The sequence below is a fragment of the Ochotona curzoniae genome, unplaced genomic scaffold (assembly GCF_017591425.1).
Source record: "Ochotona curzoniae isolate NIBS_2020 unplaced genomic scaffold, NIBS_Ocur_1.0 patch266, whole genome shotgun sequence".
Lineage (NCBI taxonomy): Eukaryota > Metazoa > Chordata > Mammalia > Lagomorpha > Ochotonidae > Ochotona > Ochotona curzoniae.
In genome coordinates this window covers 1360516-1381580 of record NW_024466824.1, presented here as the reverse complement: position 1 = coordinate 1381580, position 21065 = coordinate 1360516, and the positions used below count along the sequence as shown (strand labels likewise).

At 45.2% G+C, this 21065-nt stretch overlaps 1 protein-coding gene across 2 annotated transcripts in view; it reads right to left on the bottom strand.

The window, feature by feature from the left end:
• The window catches only part of LOC121166947 (reelin), a 357334-nt gene that overhangs the window by 32381 nt on the left and 303888 nt on the right, over positions 1 to 21065 (bottom strand). For both annotated transcript variants that reach the window (XM_040996283.1, XM_040996284.1), the window contains exons 42-48: positions 19003 to 19223; positions 17017 to 17164; positions 14498 to 14756; positions 13406 to 13655; positions 10695 to 10863; positions 2487 to 2627; positions 1143 to 1320 (exon numbers count right to left, since the gene is read on the bottom strand). In XM_040996283.1, coding sequence (XP_040852217.1) covers positions 1143 to 1320; positions 2487 to 2627; positions 10695 to 10863; positions 13406 to 13655; positions 14498 to 14756; positions 17017 to 17164; positions 19003 to 19223 — 1366 coding nt within the window. The remainder of the gene's footprint in view (positions 1 to 1142; positions 1321 to 2486; positions 2628 to 10694; positions 10864 to 13405; positions 13656 to 14497; positions 14757 to 17016; positions 17165 to 19002; positions 19224 to 21065) is intronic.

The window sequence follows — 21065 nt, the reverse complement described above, 5'->3', positions numbered from 1 at the left end:
CTTAAATGAAATTCCTGACTCCTACTTCGGCATGGTCTACCCCTAGACATTGTGTGATAATATGGGGAGTGAACCAGCGGATGGAAAACCTTTCTCTTTATCTCTGTCTCTCCTTACTCTCTAACTCTGCTTTTTTTAAAAATCAATGAATACATCTTTTAAATTCCTAAATGGCGAATGTCTTCTTGCTATCCATGTGCTAATCACTGAATATATATGGTACACTTTAAGGACAAGTGTGTAGAGCAGGTGCTTCGGATAAGAATGACTGGGTTTAAGTTCTGTGTTCTTAAATTCAACTCCATGAAAACGTGTCGGTAGTTAGGTCCTTGTCCCCCATTGGAGAGAAGCAAGTGGACTTTCTGGTTCCCGGCTGCTGTGGACATTTGCTAAGTCAACCAGCAGGTGGAAGTTCTCCTTCACCTCTGGCTTTCTCTGTGCTTATAAACCAAATCACAAATAAGAAGTAATATACTTCATGTGCACAGCGTAGATTCTAAGGGAGGGTAGGGTAGAAAGACAGAAAGTTGATAGCGAAGTTGGTAATTTTTAAAATCTTCCTTTCACGCCATTGGAGAAATTTTAGCCTTCAATAAAGGCTTCTTTATCAGCAAAGAGGAGTGATGGAAGCCTCTCCAACAAATCCCCAACACTGCTGCTGTTATTCACAGGATACTACGCTAGCCACGCAAACGTCCAGCAATTCCTGCCAAGTGCTTATAACTTCTAAGGAAGAATGAGTGGTTTGCGACAAATTCAGGATCGACTCAAGTTCCTTTTCCAGGTTTCTGGCTCCTGAAATTCCAATTCTGTCGCGAGCTGGGGAATTTCAAGTCAGAGCTCTGTGGAGCTGAAGGGTCCCGTGCACAGCACATGCATTCTTGACTAGGTGGCATATTCCAGGGAAGACCTTTCCAAGCGTGTATTGAAGTATGCCCCGTGAAGGCACTGCCCTAAGTCCACTATTGCAAATGATTTGTGGCAGGCAAACACCAGAAATAACTGTACGGTTTGGATGCAGCACCAAGTTCCGATTGGGGTTGTGCGTCGGTGGTAATTCATCCTGCATCATCCTTTGCTAGTTATACTTCCAAAGGGCCTCAGCTCCTTGCAGGGAGCTTAGAGGGTACAGAGACACTCACCCCGCTGAAATGGAGAGCCATTCCCGAAGCCACGGCTCCGCACACGGTGCTCAGCTTCCCCCCGTTCACAATCAGCCAGTTCTGGTTGGATGGAGCTCGATTGAAGTTGTCTTTGAGTTGGGTTGGAAGCGGGGCCTCCGGCTCATCGCAGTACAGGCCACCCCACTGCTCATCGCAGCTGGTGGGGTGGGGGAAAGAGTAAAGGAGAGTGGACATCAAACAGAGCTCCAGCAAGCGTGACCTCAAACGATTGAAGCTGGCTCTGCTTCCTGGCCCAGGAGGAGGAAGTGACTGCTTCATCCAGAGCCCATCAGAATTCACCTGTTCTCCTGGACAGGGCTTCAGGTTAGACAGAAGCTGTGAATGAATAACTCCAGTCTTTCAGAAAGGGGTGACTTGGGGCTCCAGGTGGAGAAGATGCAACTTGAAGGAGTTAACCAAAGTATGATCTCTTTACTGCACCACGCAGCTCCGGATGGCTTATACAGCATTAGAGCTGCCTAACAAACAGGATTTCTTAAAAGGCTGAGGGGACAGTGAGGAACCCAAGGGTCTGGGTTTTAACAGGGAAAGACACTTCGCATAGGAACTGTCACCTCCAAGCAATGGGCTGACTTCCCTCTTCAGGGGATAACAAAAGGAATCGAATATAGGTGGGTTGGTAAGAATCACCCTCCCAAAGAAGGCTTCTCAGGCATGTGGGGATTAGCAGAGAGGGACTACGAATTATCCATTGCCAGCTTCACTCATCAAACAGTATAATCTTTGATCATAGACACACATGCGCGCGTGCACACACACATACACACATTTTATTTAGATTCTTCGAGATAATGAGGCTAAGAGTAATAAACCAGGTTTCTCTATCACATACACCAGATAAACTGACCAGATATTTACATATGCTTCTGCACAAATAACACAGGAATGTCAGTTAAATTACAACAAGTGCCTATCGCTACATATATTCAGCCTCAGTGGGAAAAAAAAATGCTTAGATTGTATATTATTTTTGGTGCAGACATACTGAACTCCCAAACCTCGTTTAATTTTTTTTTTCAAAATCCAAAGGCTCACAGAAACACAAAGGGAAATAAAATCCAGTCAATTATCATTCAACATCAACCAGATAAGACAGCCCATTGTTTTAGTTCTTAATCTCAACGCAACAACGAAGATCAGATATTTATCAACTGCACAGTCTCTTGATATCATATTTCAGGAAAATCGCGCACCCTGCAGTAGCTTGGGAGTGATTAGAAAGCCAGTTGCTGAAAGATTTCCTAGGTGGAATGTGAATCAGGAGCTTTGACAGAGAAAGGGGGAAAAAAAAACGCTACTCACACGCAATTCCCCTGGACACATCTCCCGTGGCCACTGCACATGTCCACGCAGCCATCTCCGATATAGACATTATCTACCGCCCACGTCTGCTGCTTGTCGAAGGGAGCCGGTTGATGCCAACGGAAACGAGTGGCTTGGGACCTTGGGAAAAGAAGAGAATTATAATGAAGTGAAACACGTTCTGGGATGTTTGGATCAGCGTGGAGGAGGACAATACAAAAGCATGTAATTCTTCCTGTTCCGACAACAATACTCAGTCGTCACAATACGCCATGCAGAATATTGGCTGACAAAATCAAGCCAACTGGACTATAATAGCTTGATCTGGTATTTTGGCCTGTGAAAACAGACTCCACAGGAAACAAACACTAATCCTTAAACCAGAAGTCTCAGGATGGGGGGAAACAATGACCCCCCAATTCTGTGTTGCACCCATCACAGACAGATACCCAGGCTGCTTTCCGGCAGGTCCAAAGTAGGGTATGATGCACGGCCTTGGGCAGTCACAACCTCTCTGCATGCAACTTGGAGACGCACTACAGGCTGCCTGTCAGCCTCCTCTTTGGTCCTCAAGGACAGACTTCCGTGCGATGGGCACACTGGTCTACCTCACATGACACTCTTGAGAACTTGTCCAACGAAAGGCTTGTTAGAGACAATATGCATTCATGCAAGACAGTTGAAGAATCTTGAGGCAACTGGATCAACAGGAGAGGAGGTTTATGAATGAGAACAGTGATGCAAAAATCAAAATACTGATTTTTCTCCCGTGCCAAGAGAAGTCTGTTGGCTCATTCGTACAGTTTTGGGGCAATGTCTTCAGAAACACACGTGAACATACATGTCCAGGGCACTAGATGGCAGTAAAGCCCAAACAGTGCCTAAGGCTCAAGGGAGCTGGATGTGGAAGCTCACTTCGATGTTTCTGGATCTATAGATGTTTGGCCATTGGGACACTAGTAATGCCATGAGGAATAGTGATTCTAGGTGGGATACCAGACCAAAGAACAGCAAGGGCTTTACATTTCCACATGGAAAGTATTTTTGTAAGCTTTAGAAAACAGAAAAGAAACAGACTGGAGTTAAAGTAGTCTGAAATACATCTACAGACCGTCAATGGACAAGCCACAATCTCTTCACTCCTGGCTCCTCATGTGGCCCATCAGTAGAGTCATCTCTGTCCCAACACCCTCACGCCTGCATTCAATGTGAAGCTCAAGTCCTCAGTTTGGGAAAATAAAGCAAGGGGTAGGGGGTATAAAAACTGGTGTTGTGATGCACTGCCTTAAGCCACTACCCATACAAATGCCATTCAAGCTTTCCACTTCCAATGCCACTTCCTGCTAATGGTACTGAGAAAGCAATGGAGGATGGCCCAAGCACTAGGATTCCTGTTCTATACCCACGCAGAAGACTCAGACGGAGTTCCAGGTGGTTGTCTTCAGCCTGGTCCAGCCCTGGCGGATGCTGCCTTTGGGGGAGTGAACCAGCGGATGACAGATAACCATATTTCTTCCATGTTATTCTGCTTCATAGCACATGATTCTCTTGCCCTCACAATGATAGCTATGCATACAAGTTTGAGGTATGTCTGCCTCTTGCCTGCACTAGAGAGTTCTGAAGCAGCAGGAGTAGCCTTCTCATCAAAGCCTGTGTTTAGTCCCAGCCTGGCCAACCCCTCACTAGAGAGACAGCGGGGAGAGTGTAAGAGTCGGACACATTATGTTGACTTTGGGGGCTTTCTGTCTGGGAGACTCGGGCATTCTACAAGGCAGAAAACTAGAGGCAGGTCACAGAAGAATGTTCTAAAGCCAGAGTTTGAATGTGTGCTCTGGCACGAACAAGGTCCATGCCTGTGGTTAGTATCTTTTTCTTTTAAAGATTTATTTGTTGTACTTTAATATATCTCTATATAAATATAATACAATATATCAATATTAATATATCTATATTATATATATGCTCTGCATGTATAGATGCTTGGTTCACTCCCTAAATGGCTGCAATGACTGGAGCTGAGCCAATCCAAAGCTAGGAGCCAGGTGCACCCCACCTTTCCTTAGAACTTCCTGCGAACATCAAGTAGCTTGCAGGCTATGGCTTAAACCACCTGGTTTCCCAAGGGTTGCAGTTAATCTTTAAAGAAGGTGTTCTCAGCCGGGTCATTAGGGCTATCAGAAGGGCATGGATCATCTTCAACTTGTGACTTAAAATAGCCAGGTTATACCTGAGCTTCCCAGTGGCCGCTCTCCTCCTTTTTTTTTTTCTTGGTGGATTTTGGTTACCTGCCCTTCCAATGACTCACCCTAGTTCTCAGGTAACTCTTCAAGATCTCATGCTACTTGAGACACCTGTTATTTTTAGACGTGGTGTTAGTAGAGATGATACAGATTCAGGTTATGGGCAGTGAAATCAGTTTCGGCACCTTCCCGTCTTCCTTTTCTTTATTCCCCCCCCAAGAACTTCTGGAATTCTCCTTTCCCATTTCTTCTAGGATTTGTACCTCTTAAACAAGCAAGAAAGGTACAGTATGATAGAGTGTGTTAATCCCCATGCCAAACATGCTGACACTTTCCCTTGAAGGTGGCTGATAAGCTCCTATTTGAAAAAACCCAGTAAATGTGTTGTGAAACTCTTTCCTTCATGACTTGGTAGCTAATGTCACTGCCGGCCAACGCTTCGCATCAGGCTCCTTGACCTCGGGCCTTTCTGACTCTTCAGACTGATGGAAGGTCCTCTGTGCTTCTGGTCATGATATTTAATTCAGTGTCACAACACCTGCTGTGTATTGTCTTCCTCTGGGATCAACTGTAGAGCTCTCTCCACTGGTCATGACTTTCCTAGTTTTTAAACTTTAGAGTCATCTCCCGCTGGGTACGATGGAGAAGCTGGTGGCTGCATTTGATCTGCTTTTTCTGTGACATGTTCCTGTAATATCTGCCTCACTGCTCCCATTGTAGCTGGAGCCCATGTCTTTGTAACTACGCTCTAGGTCTTCTTATTTTGTCATTTTCTCTTCTTTGAGACTTCTTTGTTTTCCTCTTGGAAGAATATTTCCAGTTCAAGATCCACCATAGCTTCATTTCTGAACTCCTCTGCTTTGTGGCAGTACTTGCTGTCAGTCAGCCCAGACGTTCCAAACAGGTCTTTCTATCACTGCCAGATGTGAGCCCTTCGCTTTAGTCAGTACATTCCTGTGCTCCTCCCAGGTCCAGGTCCGTGTGTCCCTCACCTGTTCATTTGTTTCCTTGGTTTAGAAGTTCTCCCCCTCACCCAGTTTCGATCTATCCTTTCTTATAGTTTTTTTTTCCATTAATTATTTTTTTTTATTATTATTTTTACAAATTTGGTTAGGGTGATAAGGGTCAAGGGCAGTAGGAAGATGGGTGAGATCACTATTTCCACATTCTCGTTTTTTTTTCCTTCCTGTATCTGGGGGAAGAGAGGAGACAAGGAGAGAAGCCACATCTGGCCTCCTAAACGCCTCTGCACCCTGGGATGGAGGACAGCCACCAGACATCACCCCAGGGTCCCCAATGTGGGGCATGTTCTGAGGGTCCTGCTCAAGAGGTTTTGATAATTCAACAGTTCTGAATTACTGCTGATCTTGCCACTCCAAGCATGATGAAATCTCTTTAGAATCTACTGGTTGACATACTCTACCTTAAGAGTCTCCGTTTGCCCAGATATTCACTGCCAGCACTTGGCTGGGGTAATTGATCAATTTGTTTCACCTTTCATATTCTGTTGTGGTACTAGGTGTTCTCTGCAGACTCCAATGTACTGTCATGTCCTCCATGTGCACCTGGGTATGCGGCCCACTGCTTGGTCTAAACCACTGATGAAGCCCAGCTCTTACACATACATTCCATGGGCAGACAATGGAACCTACAATTCTATCCATGGTTGGGGTTTTGAGTCCAGCAGTTCAGTTGGGCGGGGGGGAATTCACAAAGAAGCTTCATCTGAGGTGATCCCAGACCTGATTCTTGTGTGCCTGCCAATACAGGGTCCAGTACAGTCCATCGCCCCAATCAGCTTATGCATACACTGGTGGTTGCAATTGTTGGGTCAGTTCTGCCTCCAGCACTGTCTTCTACATAAACCAATAGGTATTGCATCCCAGCCTGATCCTGCCTACCACACACTTGGCCTTCACATATGCCAGTGGGAGTGGCCATCTAGTTGGAGTGTCCCACAATAACCCCTACCAGGCCTGCCCCCTGCCCTGGTTCCCATGCTTGCCAGTATGTACAGCAGATTGGTCCAGTCTGTCCCACATCCCATTCAGCTCTCATACATGTCAATGGACCTAGTTCAACTCAACCAACCCCCCTATCCAGCCTAACCATGTGCCGGTGAGTGTCACTCTGTCTAGCAGTGCCTGCCCCAGTCCTGGTTCTCATGTTCACTAGTGCCCATTGCTTCCCTAACAGGAATACTCCTACTCCAGGATCTTGCACTCTCCAGGTGGTTCTGCAGTTTCACTTGACAGAATTTGCCTGCCCCTACCCCCTCCGTGTCAACATCTGCCAGCTGATGCTGTGGCAAAGTTCAACCAAGCCACACTCACTCTGACTTATGCATACACCAGTAGGGACAGCCAACCCAGCCCGGCATTTCCCCAGTCCAGCTCATATGAGGCCAACAGGCGTGGTAGTCCTGCTGAGCATGGTCTGCCTCCAATCCCAGCTCTCATGTTCTCCAATGGGAGTGGTGGTTGAGCACGGAAGCCCCTCGCAGCTCCCCTACTGGCTTTGCTCTCCCCCCGCCCCCACACTTAATCTCACATGTGCTGGTTGTGTGCTGTGGCCCAGTCTGGCATGGCTCGCCTCACCTCAGCATTTGCCAGTGGGTGCTGTAGCCTGAGCCGGCCTGGCAGCCCCCAGTTCCAGCTCATGCTGGTGGGGGGTACTGCCTACACATCCTTTGAAGCCATGGCCTGATTCTCTCCTAAAATCTTCTCATCTGGTATTCAACACCATTTCCTGTTTTTCAACTGTAACAGCAAGTCTGGTCCACTTCTCAGTGAAACTCCAATTACGTACAGAATACATTATTTTTCAGTTTTTTTCTTTGACAACTCACTTCTCTCCTCTAGGGCAAGACCTTAAGAGAATGTCCTACAGTGATCACGCACACTCTCACTCCCATTAAAATAGTCTGTGACTTAGGAAGGTTTCAATTTTTTCGCTCTGTAGCTGAGGTCTGGTAAACAGTGGGATCGTGTGGTTAACTCATAAAAGTCAAACCTCTCTGTATTTGTACATGTCTTTGCAATGTTCTAAACACGTCCACACACAATACTTTTGATTTCTATGTGGTAAGAAGGGTCTTTTTTTTTGTTCAGTGGAGAAAGGGGATGTTTAAAGACATAAAATGACTTGTTTCAAAACTCAACATGGCTCATAAAGCAGAGATTTTTGTGGGAGCACTTGGGCCTGAACCCCCAGGTCTGATGAAACTGGGTGTGGACAGTTGCCCTCAAGGCTAGTGGAAGCTTATCACCCAGGAAAGTCCTGTGTCTGGGGATACTCCAGATGATTAAGACAGTCCACTGTCAACCTCACCAAGGGTGTGTGTGTGTGTGTGTGTGTGTGTGTGTAGGGGGCTGAGCCTTCCATTTAGGCTCAATGCTCCCTTCCCTGTAAGAAGCAACCAGAACCCATTGTGAACTTGAGCCTGTCATCCTCAGTACAACCCGTCCCCTCCACCGCCCGTGTCCGTTGCACCATCAGGGCCTGTCCTCTCCAGTTTGCTCACAAGTCAGTGTTCGAACTGGCTCTTCCCCGGGTTGGCAGGCTTCTCCGCGCTCCTGTAATCAATGCTCCATCCAGTGCCCCTCCTGGTCTGACGCCACCTGCCGCGTCATTCCTCTCCTTCTGTGCCTCACGCGTATATGCAGAGGGCTGAAACGCACCTGCTTCCTCTTTCTGGAGGCCAGCTCTGCTGAGAACACTGCCACCCTTGCACATAATCAGGTGCAAAGTGGACTCCTACCCAGCATTCTTATTTGCATTTTCCTTTCTTCAGGGAAACATTCCTTGGTCCTTTTAACCAAGTCAGCCCTCCCAACAGTGTATTATCTTAGTTTTCTAGGATTTATCACAGTTGAACTACGTATTTCCTTTTGTGATGAAGGCTCATGCCTGGTTCCTAGGCCTTTCTTCCACTGAACTAAATGCCCCCTGAGATAAGGTTCAGTTCCTCTCCTCTAATGAGTCTAGTGCATAATTAAACAGGTTAAAAAAAAATGCTTGTTCAACGAATGACTAAAGGGACGGCTTATTGCCAGCGATGACTAGTGGTTATTTGGGTTGGGTGAATGGTTTGATACCAATCTATAGACAATAATTTTCAATTGACCCTCACCACCACGTGCCTCCATTACTAGGGTCCTCGCCTTAAAATCATATGACAGATGAGTAGATAACACTGCAATTATTTCAGAATCACAGTCATTTCTAAGCCCTGCTTATAACATCTTCCAGTTATCAACATCGTGTTTGCTTATAGTCAAGAGCTATGGACCGAATCCTCATCTAAGGCCCGACAGCCCACGTACATGGCGCTGTTTAGTGTGTTTCCGGACTCTTACGTAGATTTAACATAAAACAACGGAAGATTGTATTTAATTTGTAATGGGATAGAAGAGCTGAAAGAGTATGGAGGCATTAACGCATGTTTGAGACGAAGCACTCTGAGGCTGGTGGATTTTTCTAACAACCTCTGGGACACAGCAGAGCGTGGTAACAAGTGGCCTTGCTTGGGTTCCATCTACGCACATATCTTTGTAATTACCCACCGGGCCTCATTATAAGGCAACGTCACCTTTAAGACCCTCCTGTACAAAAGGAGCCTTGAGGTGACAGAACACACACAACCCAGATTTTAAAAATGATAATAGAAGGACATGGTTGTTGTACAGATTTTTGAAAAAGATCATTTGCAAGGGTCAAGAGACAAGTAAAAGACAGACTAAAAGATGACGAGTAATTGCTATTCTCCAGTATAAGACTCAAGGCGCTAATGGCTGCCTGCTTATTTGCAAAGTGCTATCCAGTAGCTGGATAATAATTCACAGAATTCATAAAGACTTAAAAGGCTGCCGCCTTAATGTAGGCTTTTTTTCCCTCTATTTTACTTATTAAGATCACGTTAATAATTCATGTGTGGCAATACCTTTAACGAGCAACAAAATCTCACATATCTCATTTAAACTTGGCAACTCTGCTGACAGTTAATATAGTCCCGTCGCTCCGAGCCAGCAATTGTAAAGCAGCTCCAGGCTGTTAGCAATCGAAACCACCCCCCTTTATGATAATCTTCAGACAAAGTTCTGCCTTCCATGAATGGTGAAGTTTCGTGGTCCTCTGCTAGGAAGATTGCTCATCCTTCCTTGGTGGGCAAGTGGGTGACAGAATGATGAGCCCAAGCTCGCAGTGCTTTTCCCAGGCTGCGTGGGTGGCTTCCCTTGTCTCTTAGCTGCAGCTGCAGCAGTAACAGCTGATCAACTTTCTTAGAAGGACAGGATGTCGACCAAGACCCGAAAGCTCTCTGCTTGGCGGAGTTAATTCTCTGCTTGGACAAATGCGTAGATCGTTTAGATTTAACTTCTTTAGAAAGAAGGTCAGCAGGGGATTGTATTAAGCGAGAGCCTTTCCCGCGGACACGGACAGCGATGGAAGCCACTGCAGTTGTTTCCCACATAAAAGAACACGCCAAGTGCTCAGCCTCAAGGTATTGATTGTTCAAGGTAGAATTTCAGAAGCAAACACTGATTTTGATACACATTTTTTTTTTTCCCTGCCACCCCCATTGAAATAATTTCACTCCCTACTATATGTAGAGCAGTCTGACCGGCAGAGAATATTCACATCTAGTGTGAACCACAGGCTTTTTACAAGTGGTTTGTTCTCAGCATCTCTGAATTACGTTGGAGAGAGGGAGCAATCCAGTGAGTGCCACCTCGGGTAGGGCATTCTTTAAAAAAAATGAGAGCCAAATGTCAGAAGATGTCCTTGCTTTTGGGGCACGCACGGAGTCAAGTCACCGCAAAAGCTGGCTTCCACGGCCTGATGGAGAACCCCTGGCTATTTTACAGCCAGCAGCAGTACCACAAGCACTTCAGCTCTCACACAGCTCGTTGAACACCGGCCATGCCACTCTGTGTATGTCGGGGTCCCCTACCTGGAGAAGCGTCCATACCTGGTGTACGGAGGGAGGGGCAGGGTGATCCTGGTCCACTTGTTGAAAGTATCTGACACCAGGATCCGCTGCAGGTGGTAGTGACTGCACTCAACACTGGTGGGCAGGCAGTCCTGTAGCAGTGGGTGCCACGACAAGCCGAGGTCCACGGAGTACTCCAACTCAATAGCTGCAACGGGAAGCAGCAGGCTGCGTGAGAATCACTGCGTGCAGACTCAAGACCGCAGTCACCCGTCATGCTTCTCGAGCTTTTGACTTCAAAGGCTAACTATTTTTTTTTTCCCACTATCTTTTTGCTTCCTCCTTGGAAATGTCTTTCAGCTTTCCTTTCCTTTCTGCACAATACTAGAGACTATTTTCTCTATTAAAATAGCCTTTTCTCCTAAGTGAGTTCGATTAAATGAAACATAGTAAATTTTCCAGAATTACTTCTTATAAAGAGAAACTTTCAGGGACCGGTGTGGTGGCTTAGCGTGTGAAACTGCTCCCTATGATGCCGGCAGCCCCTAAGGATGCCAGCTCGAGTCCCAGCTGCTCCACTTCTGTTCTAGCTCCCTGCTAATGCTCCTAGGAAAGCAGCAGACTGCTCAAGTACTCGGACGCCTGCCACCTGTGTGGGAGACCCAGGCTCCTGGCTCCAGCCTAAGTCAGCTCCATCTGATATGGACATTTGGGAGTGAACAAGAGAACGGGTCCCCGTCTCTCTCTGTAGTTCTACCTTTCAAATAAACAAATCTTTCTAAAAAGAGCTTTCTGAACAGTCATTTGAAAAATGATTGCTTCATGCTATACATGTATATATCAAGGCTGACAGAATACATTATATAACTATTTCCATGTTACATAATTTAGCACAGTAGAATATTCATTAAGCAATATTTTGAGCTCCTTTGCTTAATGATTAACAGGGAAAGAACACATTTATTATGTATTTTAACAACTATTTTGTAAATGTTTAAGTTTCTAAAAACAGCAGCCTTCATGAAGTCCACCCATTTCATAGATATTCTGATCAACTGATGCCAATTTTGCTCCTGATGTGGGTGAAACTTTGTAGAAATGACCAACTCTCTCTAACTCGTGTAGCTTGCCCTGCCGTGTAATGAAATCTCCAAGAACCAGGAAACCCAAGCAAGAAGCAGCTGGAGGTTAAGGCCTTGTGCCAGCTCCAGCCACCCGGGCTGGGGTGTGTGGGAGGACATTTGTGCCTTTGCTTTTTCTGCAACCGTCAACCTACACCCTGTGTCTTAATATTTCTCTCTCCTTATTCCCATCTCGACGCCTTATAGATTGGCACAACCCCACCTCCTGTTGTAAGTTGTTTTCTCGAAGGGCTCTCTGCCTTTTGCTCTTGGCTGCACAATGAAGTCACCTGGCCGCCTTTGGAGACTTCCACTGCCTGGGTGTCCCCAGAGGCCTTGATGGAAGCGTTCTGGGGCAGAGCCAAGGTGTCAGGAGCTGTAACTCTCTCCCCAGTCCTGTGCTGAGACCACGTGGCTTTCCAACTCAACACAACAACCAGGATTAGTCATCAGCCTTCCTCCCTACAGCCCTGGGAGCTCATCGATTATTTCCTGGCCTACCAAACCCTGTTTGATTTCAGGGAAGATGATTCTAAATCTTTTTGTCTTAAATTTACTCTGTCTCCAATATTAACTGCTCCAGCCATGGGCATTCTTCCAGGCCCCATTTCCAGCTGGCTTCTGTGCAGCGCTTCCATTATTACTATTGTGTTCAACTGAAAAATATTTTCCAATTTAGTTTTCAATTTATTTAAAAGATAAAGAGGCAGGGGTGGGAGAGGGATAGAAAGTTTCTGTGTGCCAGTTCACTCCCTGAATGCCCACAATACCCAGGGTTGGGTCAGGCTGAAACTAAGAGGCAAAAACTCATGCTGGGTCTCCCCTGTGGGTAGGAGGGCCCAATTCATTGAGCCATTCACCTGCTGCCTCCCAGGATGTCCGTTAGAACAAGGCTGGGGCTCCAAGCAAGTCACTCTGATGTAGGGCTCCTGAGTGGTGTCTAAACTGCTATGCCATATGACTAGCCAAGAAAAGCTCACCACGCCATCTCTTGTTAACTAATGCCATTTCTAACGGCAATACTTTTGAAGAGACTTATTTATTTGAAAGACAGAATTAAGGAGTGGAGATGAGATGGAGAGACAATGAATGAGAGAAAGAATCTTCATCCCATTGGCTTATTCCAGCACATTTGTCATAGAGTGGCCCAGATGTCCTAGGATCCAAGACGCAGCCAAGTAGAAGGCAATAGCAGAACACACATTTTCAAGAGTTGTAGGGCTATAAAGTGGAGATAATCGTTGCAGCCCAAGAACACACAAGTGAACATGGAAATGGCATGGCTTATTTTTGATATTCTCTACACGATGAAAGGCTTTGGGTGGAAGTGTACCCCAAGTGTCCCCTTTATTCTGATACCAAAACACAAAATCTGGATGTACAGCTGTTACTATTCATTATTTATCTTACAAAAGACATCTTTATGTCTATAGGCTTTAACAAAAAAAAGAGTCCATATTCTGACACTTCTGAAAATCAACTCAAAAGCTCATCTGACTCAATATGTTCCAACATGCAGCACGGGTTGGATACAGGGAACTTGAACCTTAGTTCTGCACTGATCATTGGTGTAGTGGGGTGTTCCTGTGGCAGGCAGCCACAGATGTGTGCCTCTGTCTAGTTTCTTACCATAGCAGGAGTCTGTAACCGAGCAGGAGGCAGCGAAATCCATCTGCAGGAATGAGTCCTCGTTTACCGCGATGTCTGTGGTGACCACGTAACGGGTGCTGGCCTTCTCGATGAAGACAAGGGCGTCACCAGAGGAGCCGCACACGGGCATCTTGGTGCCCCCAGGGTGAAGTAGCCACTTCCTGCTATCCAGACTCGTGAAATCATCTTCCAAGACTGTATTGCCAGAGATATTCCCGCCAATCAGAATCTGTAATACGCAGTTAGAAAAGAAAAAAGAAAAAAACCCACATTTTTCAATCTGGTTTAGAGACATGAGAAAAGTCAGGTGTTTTTATTGCCTTGTATTTGACTCTCTCCGCCTGCCAGCACTAGGACTGCACGATGGTTTACAGAAGGGGTTTGCGTGGAGGTGGTCCCTGAGCCCACCTGGTAAGAAGCTACAGAAACCCTAAGAGCTGGCAAAACCATTCGCAGTTGACATGAGCCACATGGGAGACACCACCTACCTAGCCTGGGAAAGCACCACTTTTGGCTCCTGTGTCATGACTTTCCATGTAAAATGTCTGCTTAAGGACAGTAGTTCCCTAAGGCATTTCACTTCTAATGATTTGCACACACTGTGCTTTTATTATCTGATTAAAAAAAATTCTATCAGATACACATTTTATTATGTATGGAGACCATCTGAACACTCCGTTAGGGTGCTGGCGAGGTTGTTCGGGAGTGTTGCTGTAAGGTTAGGAGAGAGAATTTGGAAACTGCTGCATGTAGCACCATGGCTCATTTACACGGTTTTCCTTTTCAGGGATTTACAATCTTGCGCCATGCTTTATAAAGTATCTTATAAATTCTCATGGCAGGATCTTCTGTGAGCTGGATCTGGGCCTCCCGCCATGTCGTTTGTTTTTCTAGATTTTGGTAACGGGAGGACCCAAGACCGAAAGGAAGAAGCACGCCCTAGGTGTGAGCCTTTGGGCAAGCCACTTCTCGAACCATCTTCTTCTATTTGAGTAAGGGGCGAAGGTGTACCACACGCTTTCCCAAGGCCACATTCCGCCCCATGGACAAACAGTAAAACAGGTGACTGACCTGATCGATAACCCAGGGGCCGTAGAAGTGGCCATTTTCCGACGGCTGCCACCAGCGCAGGCGCGTGGACCCGGAGCGGGCTTTCAGTGGTATTTCCAGGGCGATGTACCTGCCCACATTGCTGGCGTTGCTGAAGAGGAACTCCTGCAGGAGACTCCAGGAGAGGCCTCCGTTGCGAGAGTACTGCAGAAGCACGGGCTGGCTCCGGGGGTCCGGCACGCCTTTGCCACAGCCCAGCCTCATGAAGAACTGCACGAACCTGACAATGGGGAAAATGGACTGTAGCCATTTGCTCCGGGGAGAAAAACCTCACGGTTAGCGAAAGACAAGCACGCAGGGTTTTAATGAAAGTGAATGACCAAGGCGCTTGCTCGCTGGAACAGAGCTGACGACACGAGAAATCTGGCAAGAGACAATTCTGTCCATATTTGTATCTGGCATTGCTCTTTGGAGAATATGAGAGTATGAGAGAAGTAAGCTACCCCTGCACCCCTGGGCTGTTCTGTGAGCAGATGGGAGGGAGCCCAAGGCTGATTTGACACACTGGGGGTGTGTCCTGTCATCCATGTGGGGGTATAATTGGATCTGACTCTTAAGAGTATTTGAAACCAGAAGAACCTCATTAAGTTAATATATGCCCATTACTGGCAAAGTGATCCATTCTTAGGGTTGACTAGTAGCTTTCAGATCTCATACACTGGTTTTTTGGGAGACACATTCACCAGGTATAGCACCTCTTTGTGAAAGGCCAGGCATCTTTTGCAAGAGGGACAGACAGCCTGGGCCTCTTTTCTCTTTTGTACCAGGTGCTGGGAAGCAGGAGTGTGGGAGGGTGGTGGTGCAGGACTGTGCCAGCCTCCAACTGTGGTTGGACCTGTGGATGGAGGAGCCTGGCCACTGCGAGCTGTGGCCATCAGCCAGGGGCAGCTTTCCCAGCTGGCAGGGAGGTGGACAGAGTGGTAGCAAGCAGCTGGTGTGCCAACGAAAACCAGCTCACACGTTAGCTTGGGCAGGCAAGCTGCTGGTGCCTGGACTGGGCCCTATGCTAGCTGGTAAGGCAGAATAAATTTCATGAGTCACCCAACACACGTATCCAACAATGCATGCATGCCAAACAAAGGAAACACACTGGAGTTTTTAATTGAGTGCTGCCAGCGCACTATATATAAACCCATTCTCTCCTCGTGAGCTCATCTCTCCGCCTCCTCACCATAACTCACACCATTCATTTATCTCATGACCCTGAAAAAATTGAGATTTTTACATGACGCATTTTCAGGTCAATATATGCAAATCCTACACAGCAGGCTACTGAGATGAGCTAAATAATGGAGCTTTTAGCATTGGATTAACAAAAACATACATGGCTAGTGTCTAGTGATACAGACATGAATAGAAACAATTGTTTCTAGTGAAAATCTTTTAGTGCGTTGTCCACTTGCACTGGGAAAATGTCTGTATTAAATTTAGGGCTAAATAAGCCATGTCGGAATGTCTTATTTGGGAAAAACCTAACAACACAGGTAACCGAAATACAAAATAAAGAATATAAAATTATAACGTATCAGAATATTCTCAGTAAAATCATGTTATCCGAAAGTGTGGTATAATTATCTCACAGACCTTCACTGCCATCTATGAATCATGACCAGATTCATAATTAATCAGTGAAGGATTTTAAAGGAGGGAAGGGGGAAATACGCTGAATTGTATGTTAACCCACCGTGAGATATTTCAAAAGCAAGAACATGACCTCTTTGTTTATTTGCAAAAATAGGTCGGGGTTCTGTTTTACACATGACAACGGTGCTTCTCATTTTTCCTGTTAAATTTTTGGCTCATCAAATGGTCAAGTGATGTACATTTTGACAGGACATAATGCCTTGAGTCAGTTTAAAATGTATTGCAATGATTGTGTTCAATTTAGACAACGACTTTGGAGAATGCAGGAGTGAACCATGAGACCCTTGCTTATAAAGTTTGAAACTTTACTGGAAATGTTCTTCACTAAAATTGCTAATCTGGATAAGACTAATTATGAATAATTTGAGAATGTCCTGTATTTAAACTAAGCATTCTACTAAACGCAGCGTAATAGATACAATATTCACACACGGTCCAAATCCTAATGAAAAATGTGATCTGAAAGAGAAGATGTGACATTATTTTCTTGGAATTAAGTTGAACGTTGCTATTTCAGAGGCTAGCTCATTAAATGCCACATATTAATTCCATCTGTTCAGCTGTTTCATGGCTGATGTGGTTACTGAACGCATTTTTCCATTTTTGAGTGGAAATGACAAATTCTTTTTCTTTCTTCTTGTTCTTTTTTTTTTTTTACAAGGCAAAGCAGAATATCTATAAAATGATAGTTGTGACTAGTGGTAAAAAGCTACAGTTAGACTTTGATCAGGAGGAAATTCCGCATTTCTAATGCCAGCCTTGCTCTTGCGAGCTCTGCCTCTCTGATTCACGGCTTGCGACAGCGTGGCCTTTCAACATTACTGAAGGCCGATTACCTAGCATGTGATAAATCCAGGTCTCGAGTCATCAACATGCGCAGGCCGTCTTCATTGAAAAAGAGGTTGTTTCCACTGGAGAGGATCCCACACTTCCGAGACGGCTTTCCACCACTCATTAACAGGAATCTGTCAGACTCGAGCTGACCTGAAGAAAGGGGAAAATGGTGTGAGGGCTCAGTGTGTGGTGGGCAGGGTTGAGCTGGTCCATAGCACGTACTGATTTACCTTAGAGATGGGGCTGGAGATAGAACTGACCCAGCAATCGCAACTACAAGTGTTTGCATAGGCTGATGGGGGTGACAGACTGAGTCGGACCCTATACTGACAAGCACACGTGAGTCAGATGTGGAATCACTTCTGACGAGGTTTCTTTGGGGATCTCCCCAACTGAACCTCTGGATTTAGAACTCCAACCACGGGGAGAATTGCAGGATCTGTGGTCTGACCATGGAGTGCATGTGTCAGAACTGGGCCTCCTCAGTGGCTTAGACAGAGCAGTGGATGGCATGCCCAGATGCACATGGAGGATATGCCAGTCCATTGGAGCCTGCAGAGAACATCTGATACCAATGCAGAGGAAGAAGGGCAGAACAGATTGATTAACTAAGCGTTGACAAGCAAATATCTGGGCAAATGGAGACTCTAAGGTGAACTATGTCAGCCAGTGGACCTTGGAAGGATTTCTTCATCCTTGGAGCGGTGAGACAGACAACATTTCAGAATCACTGAAACCACTTGAGTAGAACCTTCCACGTCGGGAATCCTAGGATGGCAGCAGGTGGCCGTTCTCCATCCCCAGGTACTGAGGTGGTTGGGAGGCTGGGTGTGGCTTCCCTCCCCAACTGCCCATTTCCCCCAGACACAGGAAGAAAAAAAAAAAAAGAAAGAAAATATGGAAACAATGGTCTCACCCACTTTCCCTTAATCCTCGACTCTTCCCAACTTAAACAATTATGTAAACACCAAAAAATAAAATTTGTATTAAAATAACTACATATTTTTAAGTGCACTATGACAAAGGCAGTAGGCCACAGAATTCTTTTTGACCGTCTCCAATCATACTCACTAAACAGCCATTCCCCTTATCTCCCACCCTAGACGCTTATTTTGGATATTTGTGGCCTGATGTCTACTTTCACTGAGCGCTATGTCAAGTTCATCTTGTATGTATCCGTATGCCATTCCTTTTCACAGCTGAATACTGTTCTACTGTATGGGTGTACCTAGATCCAGTTTTTAAAATCTGCTGTGAAATCATGAATATATTCTAATAATTTTACAGAAAACATTTGAAAAAGAAGGAAAAATTCTTCTCACCCCCCTCTCTCAATATAGTTATTACAGTGGGGACTTTTTTCTTATGAGAATGTTTTTCCATAGCTTGATCAGAGGGCATAATTATTTTAATGCTCTTTCCAATGGTTTCATAATTTTTTTTGTATGCTGTTAACATTATCTTTACACATAAAGATTCTGGGTTCTAGGTTAGGGTTAAAGTGCAGAAAGACAATAGGATTCTTAATGAGTTGGTATAAAATTATTAACAGGAACACGCAGTACTGGGAACTCTTTTTTTCTTTCCAAGAATATTACCTCTCTAAAGATTCTTTCTAAAAATATCATCAATCAGAAATTACACGTGGTAGAAAAAGGGCTGGAAATGGTCTCAGGTTTTCTCAAGATCTTGTTGTCAGCATGGTGGTACCACGGGTTAAGCCACCACCTGTGACTCCAGCACCCCGTTGGAGTATTCTAGATGTTCAACTCCCCATCCAGCTCCCTGATAATGCGCCTACAAAATGCTGGAGAAGACGGCCCAATTGCCTAGGCCCTTGCTACCCACGTGGGAGGCCTAGATGAAGCTTCTGGCTTCGGCCTAGCAAAGCCTCTGTTGTGGTCAATTGGAGAGTGAACCTGGGGATGGGAGACCTTTCTGTTCATACTTACAATGATAAACTGCAGAGAATTTATGGGAAAATGTACCTTCAAAATCATCCTTGAGAAAATCAGGATTCTTGGTGCTGATCTTGCAGGTGGGCCCTGAGTAGCCAGGATCACAGATGCACTTGGTTCCGTTGATACAGCTTCCATGGCCGTTACACATCTCCTCACACTGGGGGCCAATGTAGACATTATCAACGGCCCACGTCACTGGCTGAGAACCAGCAGGATAAAATCCCTGGTACCATCTGAAACGTACAGATCTGGAAAAGAGTCGTGAGTCTTTCAAAGGCTATTCACAGAGCAGTAGAGCTTTAAGGGTAGGCGCACGGGGGATCAATGAACACTGGGCAGGTCCAACCTGCACATCACACTCAAGAAGCAGAACACAGGATTTTGCATTTCTGGAACTAGATTGTACTTCTCAGTGGCTCTAAGTTTTGCCAGTGTATTTCCTGCTGCCTTCAAGAATGTCATAATCCTGTTACTATGTCAAAATTCTACCTGATGCCTGGTGTGGTAGCCTAGTGGCTGAAGTCCTCGCCTTGGGCATGCTGGGATCCCATATGGGCACCAGTTCTTATCCCAGCAACCCCGCTTCTCATCCAGCTCCCTGCTTGTGGCCTGGGAAAGCAGTTGAGGATGGCCCAAAGCCTTGGGACCTTGTACCAGCTTCGGATTAGCTTGGCTCTGGCCATTGTGGTCACTTTGGGAGTGAATGAACAGATGGAAGATCTTCTCTCTGTTTCTCCTCCTCTCTGTGCAGCTGACTTTCCAATAAAAAAATAAATAAATCTTAAAAAAAAATTTCTACCCTGTCTTCCCACATTTTCAGTAGTGACTTCTTGGGTGAAGATTTTTCTGTCCCTACTATCTATTCTCTGCATAAATAGCCTCATCTTTTTTACTAACTGAGGTAAAATTCATATAACAAAAATTAACCATTGACCACACTGTAAGGGTACCATTCAGAGGTGCTGAGCAAACATTCTTCTCTAAATCTAAAACATTTTCTCTGCCCCAATCTGCTTTTTGTATCTTCCGACCTTCCTAATCTGGCTACTTCCTATAAATGAAACTTCATAATACATGTGACCTTTTGTGTCTGGGTTTCAGTCATTTAGAATTATGTCCCTGAGGTGTGCTCACGTATCAGAATTCCATTCTTTCCCTTTTGTACTGGGTCATATCCCATTGCCTAAAAACTCCGACTTTATTTACCCACTCAGCAGTTGCTCCTTCCTTTTGGCCAACGTGAGTAGGGCTCCACAGAACACTAATGTCTAACATCTTCAATGCTTTTTGGTAGGCTGGTGGAGACACTGTTGGGTCTTACACTAAATAATCAACCTTTTAATTTCTTTCTCCCATGATGTGGATGGAATTCCCATTATCATAGTTACTATAGCTGGTGTTATGTTTAAAGAGGGCCTATTTTCTCTACTGGTCATGGGCACATGGAAGCCAACTCTATGTCTCCATTTTTATATCTTTTCATGGCACCCAATGAAGTGTTTCACACACAATGAAAGACCAGAACATGTTTGCTATGATTTATTGTGAAAGGTCTTATCCAAATGTTTTGTTTCTAGAGTTTGATAGCTCATAAAACAGAGCAAGTTCCCACATACTATTTTAATCCTAATTTCATTGTTGATACCAAGATTCCATCTACATTAAGCATGCCCTGAAAATGCTAGTTCATAATTAAATTTTATTTTCCAGGACTTGTCAGAATTTAGTTTTGGCAAGAAGCACTTCTTACCTTTTGAACTTTGAGACTGCTGAGCTGAGGGAAATGGCTGGAGTTTTCCTTTGAACCAAAGCCTACATGGATTTTTTTGAACTTTTCTTTTTATTCAAATGTTCTGAATACAGATGAGCCACCTTGGTTGGATATTTATTATTGTTCACCTGCCTTAACACAGAAACTGCAAGCACTATGATAAATGGACTGAAGCGTCCGATTTTACTGTGGCTCCCTTCTGCTAAAACTTTATTTTGAACATTCCTCACTGCCCACCCTCCTTGGTGACTGTCAGCCTCTCTTCTTCCTGGCCAGTAGGACTCAAAAGGCTCTGTTTTGAAAACATAAGCTTAACATT